Source organism: Molossus molossus, unplaced genomic scaffold (assembly GCF_014108415.1).
Source record: "Molossus molossus isolate mMolMol1 unplaced genomic scaffold, mMolMol1.p scaffold_m16_p_1, whole genome shotgun sequence".
Classification (NCBI taxonomy): domain Eukaryota; kingdom Metazoa; phylum Chordata; class Mammalia; order Chiroptera; family Molossidae; genus Molossus; species Molossus molossus.
Genome location: NW_023425344.1, coordinates 144,313,812 through 144,337,735, shown reverse-complemented (window position 1 = coordinate 144,337,735; position 23,924 = coordinate 144,313,812). Strand labels below are relative to the sequence as shown.

The 23,924-nt window shown below is 36.3% G+C and overlaps 1 protein-coding gene across 4 annotated transcripts in view; it reads right to left on the bottom strand.

Moving 5' to 3' along the window:
* MINDY3 (MINDY lysine 48 deubiquitinase 3) overlaps positions 1-23,924 on the bottom strand; it is a 125,864-nt gene that overhangs the window by 43,702 nt on the left and 58,238 nt on the right. For all 4 annotated transcript variants that reach the window (XM_036255940.1, XM_036255924.1, XM_036255913.1 and 1 more), the window contains 2 exons: positions 12,038-12,108; positions 5,769-5,849 (listed from right to left, as the gene is read on the bottom strand). In XM_036255940.1, the coding sequence (XP_036111833.1) occupies positions 5,769-5,849; positions 12,038-12,108 (152 nt within the window). The remainder of the gene's footprint in view (positions 1-5,768; positions 5,850-12,037; positions 12,109-23,924) is intronic.

Below are 23,924 nucleotides of genomic sequence, written 5' to 3'. Positions count from 1 at the left end.
CATAATATGGTGGTCAACATCATTAGTCACAGGAAAATACATATCAAAACCACAATGACCACTTAACATACACTAGGATGGTGGTAAGAAGAAGAAGAAGGGGGGAGAGAGGAAGAACTGGCAAAGATGTGGGAAACTTGGAACCCTTAAATACTGCTTATGGAAATGTGAAATGGTACAGCTGTGGAAACAGTTTGGTGGTTCCCAAAAAAGTAAATCATAGAATTGCCATAAGACCCAGCAATTCCAGCTCTAGGTGAATAAACAGAGACTCCAGCAAGTGCTCATGTAGGAATGTTCACAGCAGCACCATCACAACAGCCAAAAGGTGAAAACAAACCAAATGTCCACTAACTGGTGAATGGACAAATAAATTGTTATATGCATATAATGGAGTATCATTAAGCCATAAAAGGAAAGAAGTACTGATACATGCTACAATGAGGAAGAACTTCAAAAACATTACACTCAGTGAAATAATCCAGACACAAAGGTCACATATCTTATGATCCCATGTATATGAAATACCTGGTAAGGGTACATTCATAGAGATATAAAGCAAATTGGTGGTTGCTGGAGCTCCAGAGAGGAAAGGGGGGTAACTGCTTAATGGATATGGAGTTTTATTTTAGGATGAAAATGTTTTGGAACTAAATACAGGTGGTGGTTGCACAACACTGGGAATGTACTAAATGCCACTAAATTGTTCACTTGAAAAAAGTTAATTTTATGAGACTTTCATCTCAATTTTAAAAATACATATTTGAGAGAGAGAGAGACAGAGAGAGACTATGTAAGTGATAAGAGGTAAAGGGAAAGGGGTTAAAATCTTATATTATTGTATTTAAATTTTTTTTTATCCTCACCTGAGAACATGTTCATTGATTTTAAAGAGAAAAGAGGGGAGAGAGAGAGGGAGAGAGAGAGAGAGAGAGAGAGAGAGAGAGAGAGAGAGAGAGAGAGAGAGAAATGTGCAAAACATAGATTGGGTGCCTCCCATACATGCCCAGACTGGGGATCCACCCAGAACCTAGGTGTGTGTCCAGACTGGGAATTGAAACCACAACCTTTTGGTATACAGGACAACATTCCAACCAACTGAGCCACCCAGCCAGGGCAAGAGAATTAACATTTTAGAAAAGATGGGCAGGGATGGCCTCACTAAGTGACACTGAATACTAACCCAAAGGAAGAAATCTTTTATACAGACATCTGAGGCAAGATCATTTTAAGCATGTTGACAGGGCTTGCCTCATTGCTGAGGCAGAGGAAAGGCAAATGTGGCCAAGAAAGATAGGAGGGAGAGAAGTAGTAGGAAATAAGATTAGAGAGGAAACAAAGAAATCAGATTAGGTGACAGAAGGATTAGTAGGTTATTCCAAAGACTCTGGCTTTTATTCCTAGTGAAAGGGGAACTAATGTCAGGTTTTGAGCAGAAGAGTGACATGAAGTTTCGGGGTCATTTTATTGGCTGAAATGAGAAGACACTACAGTCCCAAAAAGGGCAACAGTGTGGTCATCAGTTAGAACTACTGCAACAATCTAGAGAGAGATTTCTCTAATTTATCTTCTGATTTTTCCATTAAATTTTCAGTTTCTCTTTTTTCTTAAATATTCTTTTCTTATAGCCTGCATAGTTTCATGGATATATTAACTTCTCTTAGTGTTTTGTTTTTTTGTTTTTTTGTTTTGTTCAGATAGAGTGTGGGAGGGAGAGAGAGAGAGAGAAACATCGACGTGAAAGGGACACGTCGAGTGGCTGCCACCCACACGACCCAACCAGGGCCGGGGACAAACTGCAACCGAGGTACATGCCCTTAGCGGAAACCGAACCCGGGTCTCTCAGGACCGCAGGCCAACGCACTAACCGCTGAGCCAAACCGGCCAGGGCTGTTTTTTTTTTTTTAAGTTTTCTTTTGATCCCTACACTGTCCTACACTGTCTTCCTTATTTTGAGTTCCCTTCCCCCTATTTGTTCTGAGACTGTTTTTCATGTAAGCATTCCTCAAATGTTTGGCGATCCGTAGTGGTCTGCTAATATTTGAGAAACTAAAAAGCACTATCTTTGTGAGCAGGACTTGTAAACCTCACTATGGGTATTATTTGGCTGAACTGTTCCCATAGTACAGTATCTCAATCTTTCCTCTTGACCTGCTCAGTGTGCCCAAAGAAAAATAAATCATGGGTACATTCTACAATAGTAAAGTTACTGAGTTCTTTCTGAGGTTCAAAGGTCTAATCAGAAAAAACACACATCATAGACCTAACTCCAATCCAATCTATCACCAAGTCCTGTCAGTTTAACTTGAATAAATCTCTCAAATTTATGTGCTTCTATCCATCTCCATCATCAACACATTCTTTGCTTACCTGGAGCACTAAAGAAGTCTTGTTTATCCATTCCCTAGGTAATCCTTCAACATGTCTGTTTTCCTCAATGAGCCAGAGTGATCTTTCCAAAATGCAAATTTAAATCCATTCCCTTCCTTCCCATCTCCCCCCAGATTATTCCCAATACCATTTTCTAAAAAGTCTAGGGGCTGTCGTTACTTTTAGAATAGAGTCGCACGGCCGGCTTCCTTTTGCAGCCTCTTCTTCCACCTGGCCCGAGTGCCCAGTGGCCCCACCGTTCTTTGTTCATACCACAGTCCTTCCTTCTGCAGCTGTTTGGTGGGTCCAACTACTTCACATGTAGGGAAAGTTCTTTTTTTCCTCCTCTTCCCATAGTTTAATCTGATGCCTCAGTGTTCATTTTAGACACCCATTCTTCAAGGAAACATTCCTAATCTTCCAAAACTAGGATATGTTGCCATGGCTTTCTAGACCTGTGTTTCATCAGTACTCATCACAGCTATATTTTATACCTGTGATTCTTTTACTAATGCCTCTCCCATTAGAATGTATACTTCCACTTGGCTGACCACTGTATTCACAGCACCTGGCATGTCAGGCACATACTACTACTATATGCTCAGTAAATACCTGACAAATTAGTATACACATGAATGAAGACGGTTGTAACAGTGTGTAAGTCATGTGACAAATTCTATTGCTTTTCAAAAGCATTTTACAATGTCAAATTATATATTACCTTGAAAATTATGACCTTGAAACATGCTTTTTTACTTACACATACTCAGTACAAAGAAGTCAGCATGAAATACATATCTGTAACAAACATACCAGTTTTATAGAAAAAGACAATTTTACAGTAAGCTGCTGGGAGAAAAAAAGTGTTGTTTATTTAAGGCCATGGAACATAAAGTGAACAAACCCACCAAGAACAAGTAAACCAAAACTAAAAAAATAAAAAACAAAAACAAACTCACAACTCGAATTACTTGTTCAAATATAGAAATAGCAAAGAAAGAATGTCCAAATAATACATATTGTTGTAATATAAAAAACAGCAAAATTTACAGTACTTCCAATATGGCAAATACTACATAAATACTACTTTATTTAAAAATAAATTAACCCTGGACCTAATAAATATTATCAAGTATCATCAATTTCATTTACCGTTTTAATTTTCTGGTTTTATACTACTTTATTTTAAAGGAAAAAAATTCTTGACCTGCAACTTTTTTTTTAATGCCATGTTCAAGCAATTAAAATGAATTGTTCTAAAATACACCGAAAAGGAAGTACAGATGCTTTTAAGAAGCTTCAAAATGAGTCATGAAAAAATATTTTTAGACGATATAAATGTCACTGGAAGCCAAGTGTGGAAAATTCTTGCAAAAGCTTCATTTATTAAACGAATGTGTGTGCCACACTCTACACCAGATCTAAAGACTACAAAGTAAGTACAGAACAGTATCAGTATCATTTAAAGATCAGTATCATCTTTTTCTGTACTTGACGTCTTTAATTCAACATTTAATTACACACGGTTCAGGTCTAAGGATAAGAAGATTAAATGAGAGCATCCCTGCCACAGACAAGGCTCTCAGCTGACCACCTGGCATACAAAAATACAGTGCGGGAAGTAGGAACTATGCACTGTGTGATAAATGCAACAGCACAATGGACCAAGTACTATCAGAACAACAAAGGACATCAGAAAAGGTAGGTAACTAGTGTAATTTCATAGAAAGGTGGGCATCATCCACTCCCATAACTCTGTCAACATAACGAACATGTAGATGCTTGAATACAAAATGCCTGCATATTTACATAGCTGAACTGACACTTTTCCTTGTATAAACCTTCTGTCTTCTGCTATTTTGACAATAGAATCATTTCTTAAATATCAATCATACAATTTAAGGTTTAAAATATTTTCATCTTATCTTTACATTTGAAACTAATAAAGTTTCATAGAATTTATTAGTTTTCTTAATGTTAAAGAACAGGGTTGGAGATAAAATAATAATTGGTTTGAAAATACACTTTATATGTAAATTGGAACCGATTTTCTTTTCTGGTGATTTATAACACTTGATACAAAAATTAGTCAAATGATGAAATCTTCACTCAGAAATTAGAAGTAACTTAGTTTCTATAGTTTACATGATGCATTAAACTCCTTCCTCTCCACTTTAAGAGGGAAACGAACAGCAAAAGCTTTCAGACTAAATGTACCGTATCAGTCTGTGTACTTTTACAGTTGTATTTTATAGCTTTCCCTGTTAAAGAAAAGATAAGTATATATAAATTGCTCTAAATCCACTAGCTGGACTTTTGCCAGCACAATAAAAGTAAATACAGAAATAAATAAGGAAATAGATCCACAAAATTCAGCACTGTCAGTTCAGTCTTTGCTACAATTTATGCCGTTCATAATTCTTTTAGACATAAATAAACTTACATTAGCAAATACAAGCTAAAAAAAACCACATGAAATAATTGAAAGTGTGTTAGAATTAACAAATGTCAAAAACACAATTATATATTTTCCCCCTTCAGGTCAACATCTAGCAATTCTCTCTAGGAATACCAGAGACATTTAATAAATGTCTGTAGAAGGGAAATGACAATGACAACAGCTAAGATTTACTGAGCACTTAACTTGTAACAGCACTGCTAAATATTTTATATTTAAGCCTGACAACAAGTCTAAGAGCTAGGAACTATTATCAATACCCGTTTTAAATATGTAAGAAAAGGAGCTGAGCAATGTTAGGAAGTGGAATGGCTAGGATTCAAACAAAGATTGTCTGACTCCAAAGCTCTGAACCATTCAACTGCAGAAAAAATATATTTTTGTTAAAGGCTAGGATTTAGAAAAGGCTTTGTTGTCAGAATTTTAAAATAACCATATTCAAATGCATTTGATGTATTTCAATATTGTAACCATGTATACATTAAAACTGTAGGATATACTGCATCTTAAAAGAGCACCTGACTTTCATACCATTAAACTATTAATAAATTTTAAAATATTTTCCTAGGACATGTTGTAATTAAAATTATTTTATATCATGTGAGAATGTAATCTTCTCTACAAAAGAACAATCTAAAACCTTTTTATTGTAACACAGTAATTCCTTTAAAAAAAACAAAAGCCAAAGCACTAAAGTCAGAAAAGGTTAAAAAACATATAACTGAGTCATGACAGATTTTATTGAAATGATTCCAAAACTAGAATAGTATAACAATATGTTCTTTAATATTAATATTTTAGATTTTGGAAAAATCCACTTGTTATTGGGAATACAGTGACATCTGCACGAAGATCCAAACTAAACATAAGTTTATATTACTTATTTGCCTGATGTCATACTTAAAAAAAAACAAAACACACAATCCTACTATAAGCATACCTTGGCAAAAAATACGGTGAGGTGAGTTTCACTGCCAACAATCCAAATAGGGTATTTTGGCGATTTCAAATAAGAACCAACCTAGAACAAATGTAGCAAAAATAAACAAACAAATGAAAATTTTATACTGCCCATCAGGTATTTGCCCATCCATATTTGAAACGCAACCAGAGTGTCTAATTCATATTTACATAGAATAATGTATTGTGCCAGAATGCTTTATCCATAAAGGTCAAATGCTGAATGTAAAATGAATGTTATAAAGACTATCAGGGTTAAGCTTATGTTGTGCCTTTACACAGAACAACAACAACACAGATTTAACACAGCCAGAAATAATTTAGCCCTAAGTATCATCCTCAGGTTTTACTAAAGTTCCTAGATTTTCAGCTCGGTACCTCAAAACCCTAAAACCATAAACTTGATCATAATAACTTGATCAGGAAAATAATTCTAGATTAACAAATGAGTAGATTTATGAATAAGGGGAAAAGCCTTAAGAACATCCTGTCTTCAGAGAACCTAGGGTAACAATTATTTCTCTAAAGCAAAATATGTATATACTCTAAAATATTTAAGTATGTAATGTAAAAGAATCTTGTCATTTGACTCTTCATGGTAGGAGGTAATTCAAAGTTTTACAATATGAAGTCTCTTTAAAATGTATAATCAGTTACACCTATAGCTTGGCTTCCAGGCTTACATATTCTATCTCTAAAAACTGTAGTACTAAAAATTTGAAAATATCATTTTGTGAGTGTGACTAAGAGAAAAAAACAGACTTGTGAAAACCAATCACATTCATATAAATCAATTCCACACTCTTATGAGGACAAAGATTTTGACTTAAAAACAAGTAACCTTACCAATCAAATATGCTGAATTTCCTTTGCGCACACAGACTCCCTAGAATTGGGACACTCCAAGTGGCTACTTGCAGCATTCAGGGCTCACTATCCTTCCTAATTATCCAACAGCCCTGATATGATGCCCTGCTTTCAGCCACCACCAGGGCCCTTTGAAATTTATTCTTTTCAGTAGGAGGGAAGTGAGAAATAGGTACTCTTTTACATTCAGGGAGAGAAAAGCGGGTATTTTTGTCCTATGATGCAAGGGATGAGTTGGATGTGCCAAAGGCAATGGTGAACCAGTAGAGTAGGAAGGATGGTTTGGGGACAACAGAGTAACAACAAAAGGACAAATAAAAAGGAAAAGCTCTGATCACAGGGTCAGAGTAGAAGGCACTTTAGAGGTGTGCAGTGCAAGTCCTTCAATTTTACATAAGGACACAGAAAGTCTGGGATCACTGCCCGTTAAATACAAACAGCTAACTAGTGTAAGTTGGAATTAAAACTCAGGCTTGCTGACTCCTAATGTGGTGGTTTTCCATTCCATCTTGTGGTGAAAAGTTTAGAATGGTTAGTTTCTTTTTTAGAAAAAGTGTGTACCCTAGCTGGTGTGGCTCAGTTGGTCATCCTGTGCACTGAAGGGTTGAGGGTTCGATTCCTAGTCAGGGCACATAGCCAGGTTGTAGGTTTGATCCCCGGTTGGGGCGCATATGGGAGGCAACCAATTGATGTTTCTCTCTCACATTGATGTTTCTCTCTATCTCTCTCTCCCTCTCCCTTCCTCCCTCTCTAGAATCAGTAAAAAACAAACAAATATATCCTTGGGTGAGGATTTAAAAAGAGAAAAAGTGCGTGCATGAGTGTGCGTGTGTGTGCACTTAATCACCGTAGAAGTAAAAAATGTGGATAAGATTATACCCAGTAGGATCAAAAGGCAAATAAAGGCTGAACTCATGAAGTGTTTTATAATAATAAAAATAAATCAAGAGTGAATAAACAATGCAACTACTTTGGAAAACAGTTTGACAGTTCCTAAAAATGTTAAGCATATAATTACCATATGACCAGGCTATTTACATTCCTAGGTATATACCCAAGACAAATGAAAACAGGTTCACAAAAACTTATACATGAATGTTCATGGCAGTATTATTCATAATAGGCAAAAATTGAAACATAAATTAACTGATAAATATATAAAAATGATTGTATCATATACTTTAAAATAGTAAATTTTATGATATGTGAGTTATATATCTGTTTTTGAAAAATGCAAAGTCAAAAGCACTGAATCACTTTCTTTCTTCACACATGTGTGTACATATATAGAGAGAGAGGGAAAAGGAGAAAGTGAGAAATACTGTTTTATTTGTATTGATAAACACATATGGTCAAATTGATATGAAAATGTTAATTTCATTTTTAAAGGGCAATTTGCTACACTACCAAATAGGGAAATGTTCAGATGCACAAAACTAATACAAACACAGTATTTATTTCCTTAATGCCATTTCTCTAAACATCTGGTACAAAGTAAATGTATATAGATTTGGATAATGACACCTACAGTATATACATATGAACAGCACAGTGTAACACAGTTTTTCTTTTTTTTGAATGCTGTCTTGACTCAGTTTTGAGGCTCTGGCTTGAGGCCAGTCAGTTCCTCTAAAAAAGACTGCTGAGTAAGCCCATATCCCAACCACTTTCCTTAGACGTCTCACACTCCAGGCCACTATGCAATGCCCTAATGGCCCTAGAGGCAGGTACCACATGCCTAGGAACAGTCCAAAGTCCCAGAGCTCATGGGAACTATTCAAATTAGCGAATCCACACTGAGCCCATGAAACCCAGCTAACTCTACCCCCAATTCCCATACATGAGCTGCCCCCTATGGTTGCAGCTTGCTCTTGGCCTGTCCCCAGGTATAACCCCCTGGGGCCCTTGCCTAGAGGCCATCTCTGGTTGGGAGCTGTCAGTAACCAACAGATCTGCCTTTCCCTCTACCCAAGTGTGTCAGTGTGTTGTGTCCCGCCACTAAAACAATCTTTAAATCTCATGAAACCCCACAGTTGCTGCTAGAAATATGAGAGAATAACAGGAGAACACATAGCAGCTGTTGACTTTCTACTAAGATCCTGGGGGTTGCGGGGGGGGAGGGGGGCAGACATGGCTCAGATGTACCTAACAGTTAAAGAAAAGCTAATGCACACATTTAGAAAAGTCTGCAATTATGGTGAAATTTTCCACTCATTTATGCACCTACTATGTACCCAGAAACAATGTGCCTGCTTGCCTTCAAAGAGTCTACATTCCATTAGGGATGACAACAGAAAAACAAATTCAAGATTATTATTATTTTTTTTAGTTAAACAAAAAAGATCATTAGAGTGATTATTCCTATAAAATAACATTGAAAAGAGTCACTGAGGGGATGGTCAAGGAAAGGGAACAGTGAAATATTCCCAGCAGAAATGATAGCTTCTGAAGGCTTTTAAAAGGCAGAAAAGGGCTTAGAGTGCTTAAGAAACAGACAGGAGCTCAGTTTGGCTGGAGCACAGCAATGGAGAGAGTGATGCAGCTCTGGAAGGACAAACAGGATCCAGATCATCACAGCCTTACAGGCCACATGGTAAAAATGTCAAAGTATATCATCTCCATACCCTGACCTTCTGTAACATGTACATTTTTAAAAAAACAGCTTTATTAAAATATCATTGACAAAAAAATTGTAAATATTTAAAGTGTACAATTTAATGTTTTGATATAGGTATACATTGTTTAAAGATCACTACAATCAAGCTAATTAACATATGTCACCCCTATATATAGTTACCACCTTTTGTGTGTGTGCACACACAGACATTTTTAGACACATAAATGTGTGTGTGTATGTGTATGCTACAAGAAGACGATGCAGTTCAATTCTTTGGTTGCCAGGCTGATTCAGAATAGTTTTAGCTTGTATAATTAAAGTCACTAAAAAGAAAAATAGCTACTGTTTAACATTTTGATCACTGCAACAATGAATGAGAACTGGATGAAACCTATTTGATTTTCATACTCACATACTCATATCACCCCTATACAAGGATTTTCATGAAAGAGGAATGCTGTCTGGTTAAAAAAAAAGAAAAGGAAGGAAGAAAGGGAGGAACACAAGACACTGTTACTATTACTAAAACTAATCACCACCATCAAAACCACTGCCATGGAACCACTTCTCTGAAATGGAAAACATTAGGTCTCCTTTCCTCCTCCAAAATGAAGACATCTTAAGTGCAAATCATTAATGATCTAAACCCCATTTAAAATTATTTGGAACATCCAATAGTTACTTCAGATTGTATAGGAAAGCAGTGAAATATATATCAATAAAAGAGAGTTTCATGGCAGTTCCTAATCTTAGCACATATGTTAAAGAGTTTACTGCTGTTAGCCACAGAAATCTTGAAAAAGAAAAACAAAGTAGGAGGGATCACAGTACCGGATATCAGGTTATAGTACAAAGTCATTATAATCAAAACGGCCTGGTACTGGACAAAAAACAGGCATATAGATCAATGGAAGAGAACAGAGAACCCAGAAATTGATCCAAGACAATATGCTCAATTAATATCTGACAAAGGTGGCAAGAGCATACAATGGAGTAAAGACAGCCTCTTTAATAAATGGTGTTGGGAAAATTGGACAGCTATAGGTAAAAAAGTGAGGCTAGACCACCAACTTACACCATAAACAAGAATAAACTCAAATGGATAAAAGACTTAAATGTGACTCGTGAATCCATAAAAACGCTAGAAGAAAATGTAGAAAACAAAATTCAGACATCACACGCAGCAGATACAATGCCTAAGGCAAGAGAAACAAAGGAAAAATTAATACATGGGACTACATCAGGCTAAAAAGCTTCTGCACAGTAAAAGGAACAAGCATCAAAATGGAAAGGGAAACCCACTATATGGGAGAGCATCATTGCCAATGATATATCAGATAAGGGGTGAATTTCCAAAATATATAGAGTGCTCCTACAACTCAACAAAAGGAAGGCAAACAATTCAATTAAAAAATGGGCAGAGGACCTTAATAGACATCTCTCCAAAAAGGACTTACAAATGGCCAAGAGACATATGAAAAAATGCCCAATGTCACTAATCCTCAGAGAGATGCATATTAAAACAACTATGAGATATCACCTCACACCTGTCAGAATGGCTGCCATCAACAAATCATCAAACAACAAGTGTTGGCGAGGGTGTGGAGAAAAGGGGACTCTAGTACACTGTTGGTGGGAATGCAGACTGGTACAGCCACTATGGAAAACAATATGATGTTCCCTCAAAAAATTAAAAATTGAACTGTTATTTGACCCAGTGATCCCACTTCTGGGCCAATATCCTAAGAAGTCTGAAACACCAATCAGAAAGAATATATGTACCCCTATGTACATAGCAGCACTATTTACAATTGCTAAGATATGTTATCAGCCCAAGTGTCCATCAACAGATGAATGGATAAAAAAGCTGTGGTATATGTACACAATGAAATACTATGCAGTTCTAAGAAGCAAGATCTCTTATCCTTTGAGACACCATGGAGGGACCTAGAGTGTTTATGGTAAGCGAAATAAGTCAATCAGAGAAAGACAAATATCCCATGATCTCACTTATTTGTGGAATATAATGAACAAAATAAGGTGATAAACAAAATAGACCCAGAGACATAGAAGTAGGGCTCAGACTGACAAACTTCAGAGGAGAGGGTAGGAGGTAGGGAAGAGATAAACCAAAGAACTTATGCATATAAGCATAACCAATGGACATAGACATCAACGTTGGGGGCGGGAATAGGAGGAGGGTGTCAATGGGGGGAAAAGGAGAAACATCTGTAACAAAAATAAATTAATAAAATGAAAAGAGTTTAATACTGTTAAAAGCTTGGAATTTTTTAGTGTGAAATCATTTTTCAGGTGGAACAGACAGAAGTTAGAATTTCAGGCATTGGGCAAGTTTTTCTCTTTGCCTGATACAGTACTACAAGTTGTATCAGTGAAGCATAACGTTAGTTGGTGAGGAAGAAACAGTACATTCTTTTCCCTCATTTTACCAAAAAAAAAAAACAAAAAACATATTTATATTAAAAAACAAATGTCTCTATTTTCATAAATTATTTTGTACTGGGATCTTCCCCCCCACCCTCAATAAGGAACAAGCCTCAAAATTAGGAAGCTCAGGCTGATCAGCCAGCTTAACTCTACCCTTAATACGTCTCTCAGATTAGGAAGGAAGACCAGGGAGAATCTGAAGAGAGTATATAACAATAGTAGTAAGTTAAAATATGTTGTCATAGGAGAAAAATAGTATCCACAACAGTGATCAAGTGAATAAAAAAACCCTCAGAATACCTTAAAAGTCAACTTACCTTACAGTATCGTAAAGCTTCCATTAATGTTAAGAATCCTACTGCTGCCTGTTCATGTATACCAAGAAGTTCTGAAAAAAAAAAAAAGTTAGTATTTTATTAGTACACATAAATCTGAAAAGTACTTATATGTAAATATATATGAATATATATATTCTATAAAAAACTTTTACCACCCTGGCCGGTTTGGCTCAGCAGTTAGAGCGTTGGCCTGCGGTCCAGAGAGACCCGGGTTCGGTTCCCACTAAGGGCACGTGCTTCGGTTGCAGTTTGTCCCCGGCCCTGGTTGGTCGTGCGGGTGGCAGCCACTAGATGTGTCCCTTCACGTCGATGTTTCTCTCTCTCTCTCCCTTCCTCTCTCTCCCTCCCACTCTATCTGTACAAAAAATGGGAAAATATCCTCGGGTGAGGATTAAAAAAAAAAAAAAAAAAAAAACTTTTACTTTTACCCCAAGCTATACTTAAAACCTAGCACATATTTATTGTTAAATGTTCACATCAAATCATCATTATAGTAACATACTTTAAAAAATAATATTAGAGCAGGTTTTTGATTCTTCAGATGTATGATAAATGTACTTATGGAACTTTATATTCAGTGTTAACTTTTTTGATGGAGGCATTTCCCTCCAAAACTGAAAATATTGGCAAAAATAAAAGAGGAAAGACACTTAATCATATCCATAGCAAAACAACCAACTTGAACAGACTTTGATTTAGAAAATCAAATGGATATGCTAATCATAATCTGTAAAATTTGTCGTTGAGTTGCAGTGAACCTACTTGCACAATACTTGAAACATGGACAGTTGATACCATCTCTCCCTCCTATAAATAAACCTATGAAGTGTACTACAGACTGGGGAAATAAAGACGAATAGAACACAGTATCTGCCTTACAAGGCTAATAATTTATTAAGGGAGACAGATGAAAAAAATTTGTGCTCTTTCTCTCTGTGTTTACACAAACACACACACACTTATAGTGATAGAAGAACATCTGCCAACTGTGTTACAGAAGTGGCAACATTTGAGAGGAATCATTAAGTATATGTAGAAATTTTTCATGTTAAGAAGAGAATAAGAAGGAAATTCAAGGCAGAGGAAACAGCACAGAGACATGAAAAATCAGTGTATTTAAGGAGTAAAGAAATTGTCAAAGCTTCCTTAAAGTTTTCTAGCATGAGGAATCTGATAAATGGGGATGAACTAAACGAGAGAATTAAGGAGGAGTAGGTGCTGGAGTGATCTGAAAGGAGAACATGAGTTTGGTTTTATATAAACTGGGACTGAGGAACCTTTAGGACTTGGACACACAACTGAAGTAAGGCTCAGGAACACAGGGATGAGAGGTCAGGGTTGGACACAGTATTGGGAGTTATCCGCATGGAGATGAAGGTTGATGTGGTGGATGTGGATCAGAAAGCATAGACAAGCATAGAGACTGAAGAGATAAAAGATTATTTCACAATAGTCATAACTGTGATGATATCAAAGTCTTCACAGACTACAGATTTTAACTAATGTACATTAAATAGAACTATGATAATAATTTGAGTCCATATGTATTTCTAATAAGCATTTTTTTCCTGGTTAAAATTATGTCTTATAAAAATAATGTATATATAATTTTGCATCCTTCAACTATCTGGTCATCTTCTGTCCTTTTTTCTTAGAAAATTATGCTTTTCTTATCAATTAATGTGATAATATCAACTTAGTCATTTTTGTTGTAAATATCTTTAAGTACAACATCCAGACAGCATAAACTAAAAACCAGTAGTTTGACCTTTAGGATCTGTAAATTCAAAATTAATAGAAGATACATATGCATATAGTTTGTATTTCTTCATTAGCTTTTTATAGGCACAGAGGTATAGCAACAGTCTCAAATTGTAGTTTTGGATTTTGGGGGGTCCACAAGACCCTTTAAGAGACTACACAAAATTAAAATGATTTTCATAAAAAGCCATTAGTTGCCATTTTACTCCCACACTCTCATGAGTATAGACTGAAATTTTCCAGAGACTAAATAATATGTTCTATTCCAACAGACAAAATCTATAAATAAATATGAGAATCCATCTTTCTACTAATAACCTATACATTAAAGGGATTTTAAAAAATTTAAACAGAGTAATTCTTCTTACTATTTTCTTTATGTTTTGGTAAAGTTATTTTTTTATGCGAAATATGTATTAACAGCATGGTAAGTGCGGCTCAGTGGATTAAGCATCATCCCATGGACTGAATGGACTGAGAGGTCTCAGTTCAATTTGCAGTCAGGGCACATGCCTGGGTTACTGGCTCAATCACCAGTGGAGGCATGTAGGAGGCAGCTAATTGACATTTCTCCCTTACAAAGATGTTTCTATCTCTCTTTCCCTTCCCCTCTCTTTAAAAAAATCAATAAAAACATATTTGTTTTAAAAAAGAAAGATGTATTAACAAGTATTTGATATATTATTATTTTTAATTTCTCAGTCTCAATTTCTAACAAGAAAAACACTGATCATTATTTGCTTAGGATCCACATTAGCAAAAGCTCTTTAAGGATGTTGAGTAATTTTTAAAAGGTAAAGGGCATGAAACCAACAAATTTGAGAAGCACTGGATTTATAGCATTCAAAGGAAAAAGATAAAGTGGGGGTGAGAAGCCCAAACAGGTAGAAATGGTACTGTATAACCTTGTAAATTTTCCCCTCCTTTGCTTCTGAAATATAAGCAGCATTAAATGTTTCCAGTTCAAAAAAGAGTACGTTAGAAATATTTTCACACTTTAATTTCTAAAATCAGTTACTACCACCTAGTGTTATGATTAGCTACTACATCTTTTTTTCTTAGAATTTTAAACTAAAGTCTAGAATAATATATTTATAATAGTATCATGCTACTCAATACAACAAAGTAGCTGTTCATAATTCTTGAGTAAAAAATTACTCATATTAGGTCAACAATCACGTTTAAGCATGTAGTTTAAACAGTATTATTTTTAAATGTATTAATCCTGTTTCCTTAAACAATATACTCAAAAAATGTTCTGCTTTTGAGAGCTAAACTGCATCAGTAAGAATGTTTATTATTATATGAAAAGATGCTCAAGGTCACTAATCATCAAAGAGATGCAAATTAAAACCAAAATGAGATATCACCTCACACCTGTCAGAATGACTATCATCAATAAATCAACAAACAAGTGTTGGTGAGGATGTGGAGAAAAGGGAACTCTAATGCACTGTTGGTGAAAATGCAGATTGGTGCAACCAATGTGAAAGCAGTATGGAGTTTCCTCAAAAAACTGAAAATGGAACTGTCTTATGATGTGGCAAATCCAATTCTGGGAGTATATATGAAAAAATCCAAAACACTAATTCAAAACAATATATGAATCCTTATGTTCACTGCAGTGTTATTTATAATAGCCAAGATCTGGAAGCAGCCCAATGTCCATCAATAGATGGTGGATGAAAAGGCTGTGATACATTTACACATTGGAATACTACTCGTGCGTAAGAAAGAAATCTTACTCTTTGAGACAACATGGATGGATCTGGAGATTATTGTGCTAAATGAAATAAGCCAGTCAGAGAAAGACAAGTACTATATGATTTCACTTATATGTGGAATTTAATGAAAAAAATAAACAAAATAGAAACTGGCTCAAAGATACAGAGAACACACTGACAGTTGTCAGACGGGATGGGTGAAAAAGGTGAAGAAATTAATAACCCGTCCCCTCCACCCCAACACAAAAATCCCTCATAGACACAGATAATAGTATGATGACTACCAGAAAGAAAGGTGGGTGGAAGGAAGTAGAAGAGGATAAAGGAAGACAGAGATGGAAGGAGACATGACTTGGGGTGGTGAACACACAATACAATATACAGATGATGTATTATAGAATTATATACCTGAAACCTATATCATTTTATTAACCAACGTCACCTCAATAAACTCAACTAAAAAATCATTTATTATTGTACAAAACTGTAATTAGAGTGAGGATATAATCTCAGTTGTAATTACAGTGAGGATATAATCTCTTACATATTACAACTTACAGAATTTACTTATGAGACTTTTCTTAATAAGTCTAAAAGAAGTTTATTTACATTTGCAGAAAATTATAATAATTATGTCATTATATTTTAGGATTTTATAATTTCTTTTCTTAGCCTACCATTTAAGATTAATCATTATTGGTCTCTATCAACCTTTATTTGCTTCACTCCATGAGACTGCATACATATGCAAAACTTTGTATTACTGAGTTTGTTTTTTTATTGTCTTCTCCTCCATTCTCAACTATCACTTCTCACTGCTGTCACAAATTTGATGCTGACTTGGAAACCAGATAACTGCTTTAAATTTCTTTAACAGACACACTGTCAGTGACAAGTATTGAAAAGAACAATGCTAAAGTCAGTGTAGGAATATGGAGAAAGACAAAACTCTCTTTGCAAACCATGTATCTGAAAAGGAGTTAATATTCTAAGTCTATAAGGAACTTTTACAACTCAGTTACAAAAAAACACACACAAATAACCCAACTGAAAACTAGGCAAAGAACTTCAATAGACTTTTCTCCAAAGAATACATAGAAATGGCCAACAGCTTATAAAAAGATGATCAACATCACTAATCATCAGGAAAATGCAAATAAAAACCCAATTAAGATATCAATTCATACCTGTTAGGGTAGACATTATCACAAAAATAAAAGAGAAGTGTTGATGAGGATGGGTAAAAATTGAAACCTTTGTAGACTGTTAGTAGGAATGTAAAATGGTACAATTGCTATGGAAAACAGTATGGAGGTTCCTCAAAAATGTGAAAAAAGAACTGCCATGTGACCCAGCAATTTCACTTTTGGGTACTTAATCAAAAGGAATTGAAATCAGGATCTCAAAGCAATACCTGTACTCCCATGTTCATGGCAGCACTATCCACAGTAGCCAAGATATGAAACAACCTAAATGTCCAGTTACAAATGAATGGATAAAGAGAAATTGTGGCACATACATGATACAGAATATTACTCAGGCTTACAAAAGCAGGAAATCCTACCTTGTGTGGCAACATGGATGAACCTTGAGGACATTGAACTAAATGAAATACACTAGTCACGAGAGGAGAAATACTACATTATTCCACTTATATGAGGTATCTAAAATACTATAATCAAACTCACAGAAGCACAGAATGGTGGTTTCGGGCACCTGGAAGGAGGAAATGGGGAGTTTCTATTCAACAGGTACAAAGTTCCAGTTATGTAAGAGGAGTAAGTTCTAGAGATCAGCTATATAAGTTCTCATCCATAAGTATACTGTATCTTAACTTAAAATTTCATTATGATAGTAGATCTCTTACTATAGTAAATATTCTTACTACAATTTAAAAATAAAAATCATGCCCGGCTTGGGTGGCTCAGTGGTTGGGCATCAACCCATGCACCAAAAGTTCACCGGTTCAATTCCCAGTCAGGGCACATGCCCAGGTTGTGGGCCAAATCCCCTGTGTGGGGGAAGCAGGAGGCAGCCAATCAATGTTCTCTATCATTGATGTTTTTTTCTCTCTCTCCCTCTCCCTTCTTTCACTAAAATCAATAAAAAGAATTTTTTTAAATAAAATAAAAATAAAAATCACCCTCCCCAAATAAAAACAGTCGGTTACAACACAGAAAATGGTGCTCAGAGTTAAGAGAAATCCTTTCAGATGTGAGAATGAAAAAGCTCTCCTTGGAAGGGACAGCATATTGAAGGACTGAACAAACATAATGGGAGGCATTTAGTAGGTCTTTAGGTAAAAGGAGTAGCGTGAACAAAGACATGAAAGCAAATAGCATAATTTTGTTCAAGTATTAGGTCCATGATGGCTGAAAAAATTAGCTGGAATGAAATTATGTAGGCTCCTTAAGAAAGTAAGGTAAAGAATCTGTAGTATAAAAATTTTTTTTTTAATCTAGCCAGTAGCTCAGTTGGTTGGAGTGTCATCCTGTACACCAAAACACTGCAGGTTCAATTTCCTGCTCAAGGCACATACCTAGATCGCAGATTCGATCCTCAGTTAAGGTGTGCATGGGAGGCAACTGATCTATGTGTCTCTTTCACATTGATGTTTCTCTTGCTCTCACTCTCCCCCTCTCTCTTTCTCCCTTCCTCTCTCAAAAATCAATACACATATCCTTGGGTGAGAATAAGAATATTTTTAATTAAAAAAAGTTTTTAATAAGGTTAGAATAGCTAAAATAAAAAGCAATAAAATACTACAAAGTATTTGGTTATCTCACAGGCAAAGTACATGCAATTTGAGCCATGACCTTTGTGAAATCTATTCTGAAAGTGAGGAGCTTTTTAAACCCACTTACGGGTTGGCTGTTAGATTCCCAAGAAGACAGGTTACTAGAAAGTTAACATAATATGCTCAGTTAAATTTAAATATCAAATGAAAAAAATATATATTTTTTTAGTATTAAGTATATTTTAATATTGTATGAGATACATTTCCACTAAAAAATATTAACTGGCCCAGCTGGTGTGGCTCAGTGGTTGAGCGTGGACCAAGAGGTCGCCAGTTCAATTCCCGATTAGGGCACATGCCCAGGTGGTGGGCCCAGTTCCCAGTGGGGGGCATGCAAGAGGCAGCCGATCTATGTTCTCTCTCATCGATGTTTCTATCTCTCTCTCCATCTCTCTTCCTCTCTAAAATCAATAAAGAAAAAAAATTAAAAATATATTAACTGTTTGTCTAAAATTCAAATTTAACTGTGAGTCCCGTATATTTTAAATTTGTAGAGATCAGGAAGCAGTCTGCTTGTTCCCAGCTTTGAACATGACTAGCAGCTAAACTACAGAGCATTCAGTTGATCTGAAATACTGTGAGTGGGAAGCATGGAGAGGGGACAGGAGGAGACACAGGAAGGGTAAGCCATCTCGTACAGCTGGGAAGCTGGAGAAAAAGTGCAGCAGTACAGCCCTCTCCTGTGGAAGTGTGGAGTCTCTCAGCCTGATACAGATATACCCAATCCAGAGCAACAGAGAAGGGAAGGGGAGCCCTTATAACATTGGGTGATGGGAATCAATGGTGATCCTGTCAACCTGGGAGACCCAGATGGAGAGCGATTCCTTTCTTACAACACCAGCCTGGGAAGTTCACTCCAATTTGTGTCTGCAGGAGGGTCCATGCAGCAGAACTTAGGGCCAGCATAGGGGTCTGATCCAGCAGTGAATCTGAGGGACCCTTTGTTCTCTGGAAGAACTTTTGATGGAGAGCAGGATGGGTACTGGACAGTGAAACTGGAAAAAAGTATCTGACCTGCCCACCTTGAGCAGAGGGGAGGCGCCCCTTCCCCCATCTGCAGAATGGCTGGTTCTGCCTTGCCCTGTTGCTACCCAAGGAAAAGGGAAAGGGCTCTGGGCTGGAAATCTCTGGCTGTGTGGCTGGGTCTGGCAGTGTGAGGCACTTGGACATTTGGCCTGGTTGGAGCCTGGGTGGAGGCCACACCAGCAGAGGACAGCCACACTAAAAGAGTAGAGTGCCGAGCAGGACTAATGTTTTTATTATTCTTTTTTTTTATTTCCTCCTGCTTGGGGTGGCAGTGAGAAGGTGCCAGCAAAGTGGGCAAACCTGAGGCACTGGAAGGAGACAAAGTGCCAAGCCCCTCCTAGAAACTATGGACACCACCCCTAACGCAAGTCTGTTTAAACCATCCTGACCAGGACTCAAAATACCCTTGCAGAGCCCAGATCCATGGGGAAAGGAAGAGCAGCTCAGAATGAAGCCATTCAAGGTGCAAGACCTGAGGCAGATCCAGCCACTAGGCTATGGAGGCCCCACCTACCAAACTACTTGGGGCTTTGCCCTTTCACGCTTCAGTCAGGTTACCCAGGCCCAGACAGGGACAGCAATTGACATTGGCTTGCACCAGAGAACCTCCTTAGGAGGCCTGGGACTGACACACCAAGGGGCCAGATTCAACAACATCAGAGGAAAATAAAGTGAGCTCCACAAATAGCAACTTTAAGTGTTTTTATTCTTTTCTTTCTTTTCCTTTTTCTTTCACATCTCTTATACTCTCTTTCCTTTTATTCTATCCAACTTTTTCTTTCTCTTTTCATTTTTATTTTTAACTTATTTTATTTTTACTTTCTCTTTTCTTTACCCATTTCCTTTCCTATTCTACATTTTATTATCACTTTTTAAAATTATTATTTCACTTATTTTTTTTCCTTTTTATTCTTATTCTATTTCTTTCATATTCTCATTTCTGGGTTCTTTATTTTCTCCTGCTATTTTTTTTTCCTTGGTTCATCCTCACCTGAGGATATTTTTTTCATTGATTTTTTAAAGAGAGTAGAAGGAAGTGAGGAAGGAGGAAAGGGAAGGGGTAGGGAGGGGGGAGGGAGAGAGAGAGAGAGAGCGAGCGAGCAAGTGCACGAGAGAGAGACACATAAATTGGTTGCCTCTTTCAAAAGCCTGGACCAGGGCCAAGAATTGAATCTGCAACCCAGGTACATGCCCATGACCAAAATCAAATGTGTGACCCTCTGGTACACAGGCTGATGTTCTAACCACTGAACAACACCGGCCAGGGAGGTCTCATGTCTTTTAGTATACCTTTTTTCTCCCTCTTTTAGTCTTTTTTGTTGTCATTGTGTTGCTTTCTGTTTGGTCTTGTTTTATTCTGTGAGCATTTGTATAACAAGGTTGGCATTGAGCCTCACAGTCAACGAGCCTGAGGGCTGTTCACCCATAAAAAGGACAACAGAAATCAAGACCCAAATACAACAGGAAGGCCAACATAACCCATGCAAGGTACATTCCTAGAACATCTAGCTCAGAATATCAAGACTACACTACCAAGTGCAACAAGAAGGCCACCCCAGCAACACTGGGAGATATATCCAATATACAGAAACAAACACAAAAGAATAGCAAAAATGGAGAAACAAACAAACAAACAAAAAACAGGCTCCAAATGAAAGAATAAGAGAAATCTCCAGAAAAAAATCTAAATGAAATGGGAGTAAGCAATTTATCAGAAACAAGAATGTAAAGTGATTCTTTCTGGAATACTCAGGAGAATGAAAAAGGACATAGAAACCAGGAAAAACAACCAGTTTGAAATGAAGAATGACGTAGCTGAAATAAAGAATATACTGGAAAGAATTAACAGTTGGTTAAAAGAAGCAGAGGACAGAATCAGTGAATTAGAAGACAAAGTAGAAAAATATTACTCAATCAGCAGAAAAAAGAAACAATACTGAAAAAGCTTGAAGAGAGTTTAAGGGAACTTTGGAACAATATGAAATGGAACAATATCCACATCATAGGGGTACTAAAAAAGAAAGTGAGCAAGGGATAGAGGACCTGTTAGAAGAAATAATGACAGCAAATTACCCTAACCTGGTGAGAAAAAGAAGTTGCACAAGTCTAGGAAACACAGAGAATCCCAATCAAGATGAACCCAAAGAGACCCACACCTAAACACATCATAACTAAAATGGCAAATGTTAAAGACAAAAATCTAAAGGGCAGCAAGAGAGATAGCTAGTTACATACAAGGGAGCTCCAATAAGGCTGTCAGCTAATATTTCACCAGAAACACAACAGGGCAGAAGGGAATGGCATGAAGTATTCAAAGTAATGAAAAGCAGGATCTGAAACCAAGACTACTCTATCCAACAAGGCTATATCATTCAAAACTGAAGGTAAAATAAAGAGCTTCCCAGGCAAAAAAAAAAAAAAAAAAAAAAAGACTAAAAGAGTATATTATTACCAAACCAGCACTTCAAGAAATATTAAAGGGACTGTTGTAATAAGAAGAAACAGAGAGAGCTAATAACATAGGCATAAGGAATAAAAATGGCAATAAATAAATATCAATAACCTTAAATGTAAATGGATTAAAAGCTCCAATAAAAAGACAAAGAGGGTAGCTGAATGAATAAGAAAACATGACCCATATATATGCTGTCTAGACACCCATCTCAGAACAAAAGACTCACATAGGATGAACGTGGAAAGATGGAAAAAATTATCCATGCAAATGGAAATGAAAAAAAAAAGAGTTGGAGTAGCAATACTTATGACAAAATAGACACCAAAACAAAGGCCATAACAAGGGACAAAAAAGGTCACTGCATTCTACTAGAAGTATCAATCCAACACGGGGGCTATAACCCTCATGAACATATATGTACCCAATATAAGCATCTAAATACATATTTAAAAAAAATTCTTGAAGAACTTTAAGGGAGAGATTGACAGCAATACAGTCATACTAGGGGACTTTAAAACCCCACTAACATCACTGTATAGATCTTCCAGACCAAAAATCAACAGGAAATAGCAACCTTAAATGACACACTAGATTAGGTGGATTTAACTGATATTTACAGAACATTTCATCCAAAAGTATACATACATTTTTTTGTAGGTGCACATGGAACATTCTCAAAGATGAACCAAATATCAGGACCCAAAATAAGTCTTTACAGGTTCAAGAAGATTGAAGTCATAATAGCATTGTCTCAGATCACAATGGTAAGAAACTAAAAGTCAACTATAATAAAAACATTCAGCCCTGGCCGGTTTGGCTCAGCGGTTAGAGCGCCGGCCTGCGGTCTGGAGAGACCCGGGTTCGGTTCCCGCTAAGGGCACGTACCTTGGTTGCAGTTTGTCCCCAGCCCTGGTTGGGTCGTGTGGGTGGCAACCACTCGACGTGTCGCTTTCACGTCGATGTTTCTCTCTCTCTCTCTCCCTCTCACTCTATCTGAACAAAATATCGAAAAATGTCCTCGGGTGAGGATAAAAACAAACAAACAAACAAAAAAAAAAACATTCAAACACATGGAGCTAAATAGCATGTTATTAAACAATGAATGGGTTACCAATGAAATCAAGGAAGAAATAAAAAACTTCCTTTAAACAAATGAAAATGAACAAAAAACAACCCGAAATCTATGGGACACAAAGAAAGCAGTCCTGAGAGGGAAGTTCACAGCATTTACAGGCCTACCTCAAGAAACACAAAAAATCTCAAATAAACAATCTAACCCTACAGCTAAAAGAGTCAGAAAAAGAACAATAAGAAAATCCCAGAGTAAGTAGAAGGAAGGAAATAATAAATATTAGAGTAGAAATAAATGACATAGAGTAAAAAAAAAAAAAATACAAAATATCAATAAACCAAGAGCTAGTTCTTTGAAAAGATAAGATTGATGAACCTTTAGCTAAACTCAAAAAACAAAGAGAGATGACCCAAATAAAATCAGAAATGAAAGAGGCAAAGTAAAAACTAACATCACAGAAATATAAGGAATATAAGAAAATATTACAAGCAACTATATACCAACAAATTGGACAGACTTGGCAAAATAGACAAATTCCTAGAAACATACAATCTTCCAAAACTCAACAGGAAGAACCAGAAAACCTGAACAGACTGATATCAGCAAATAAAATTGAAGCAGTAATAAAAAGAAACAAACAAACAAAAACTCCCAGCTAAGAAGAGTCCTGAAATGGATGGCTTCACAGGAGAATTTTATCAAACATTCAAAGAAGAACTGCTATCTGTCTCAAACTATTCAAAAAAATTCAAGAGAAAGGAAGACTTCCAAGCTCTTTTATGAGGTCAGCATTATCCTAATTCCAAAATTAGATAAAGACCCTAAAAAGAAAGAAAATTACAGCCCAATATCCCTGATGAACATAGATGCTAAAATTCTCAACAAAATATTAGCAAGTTGAATCCAGTAATACAGTGAAAAGATCATACACCATGACCAAGTGGGATTTATCCTGGGGATGCAAGGCTGGTACAATATTCATAAACCAATAAATGTGATATATCACATAAACAAAATGAAGGATAAAAATC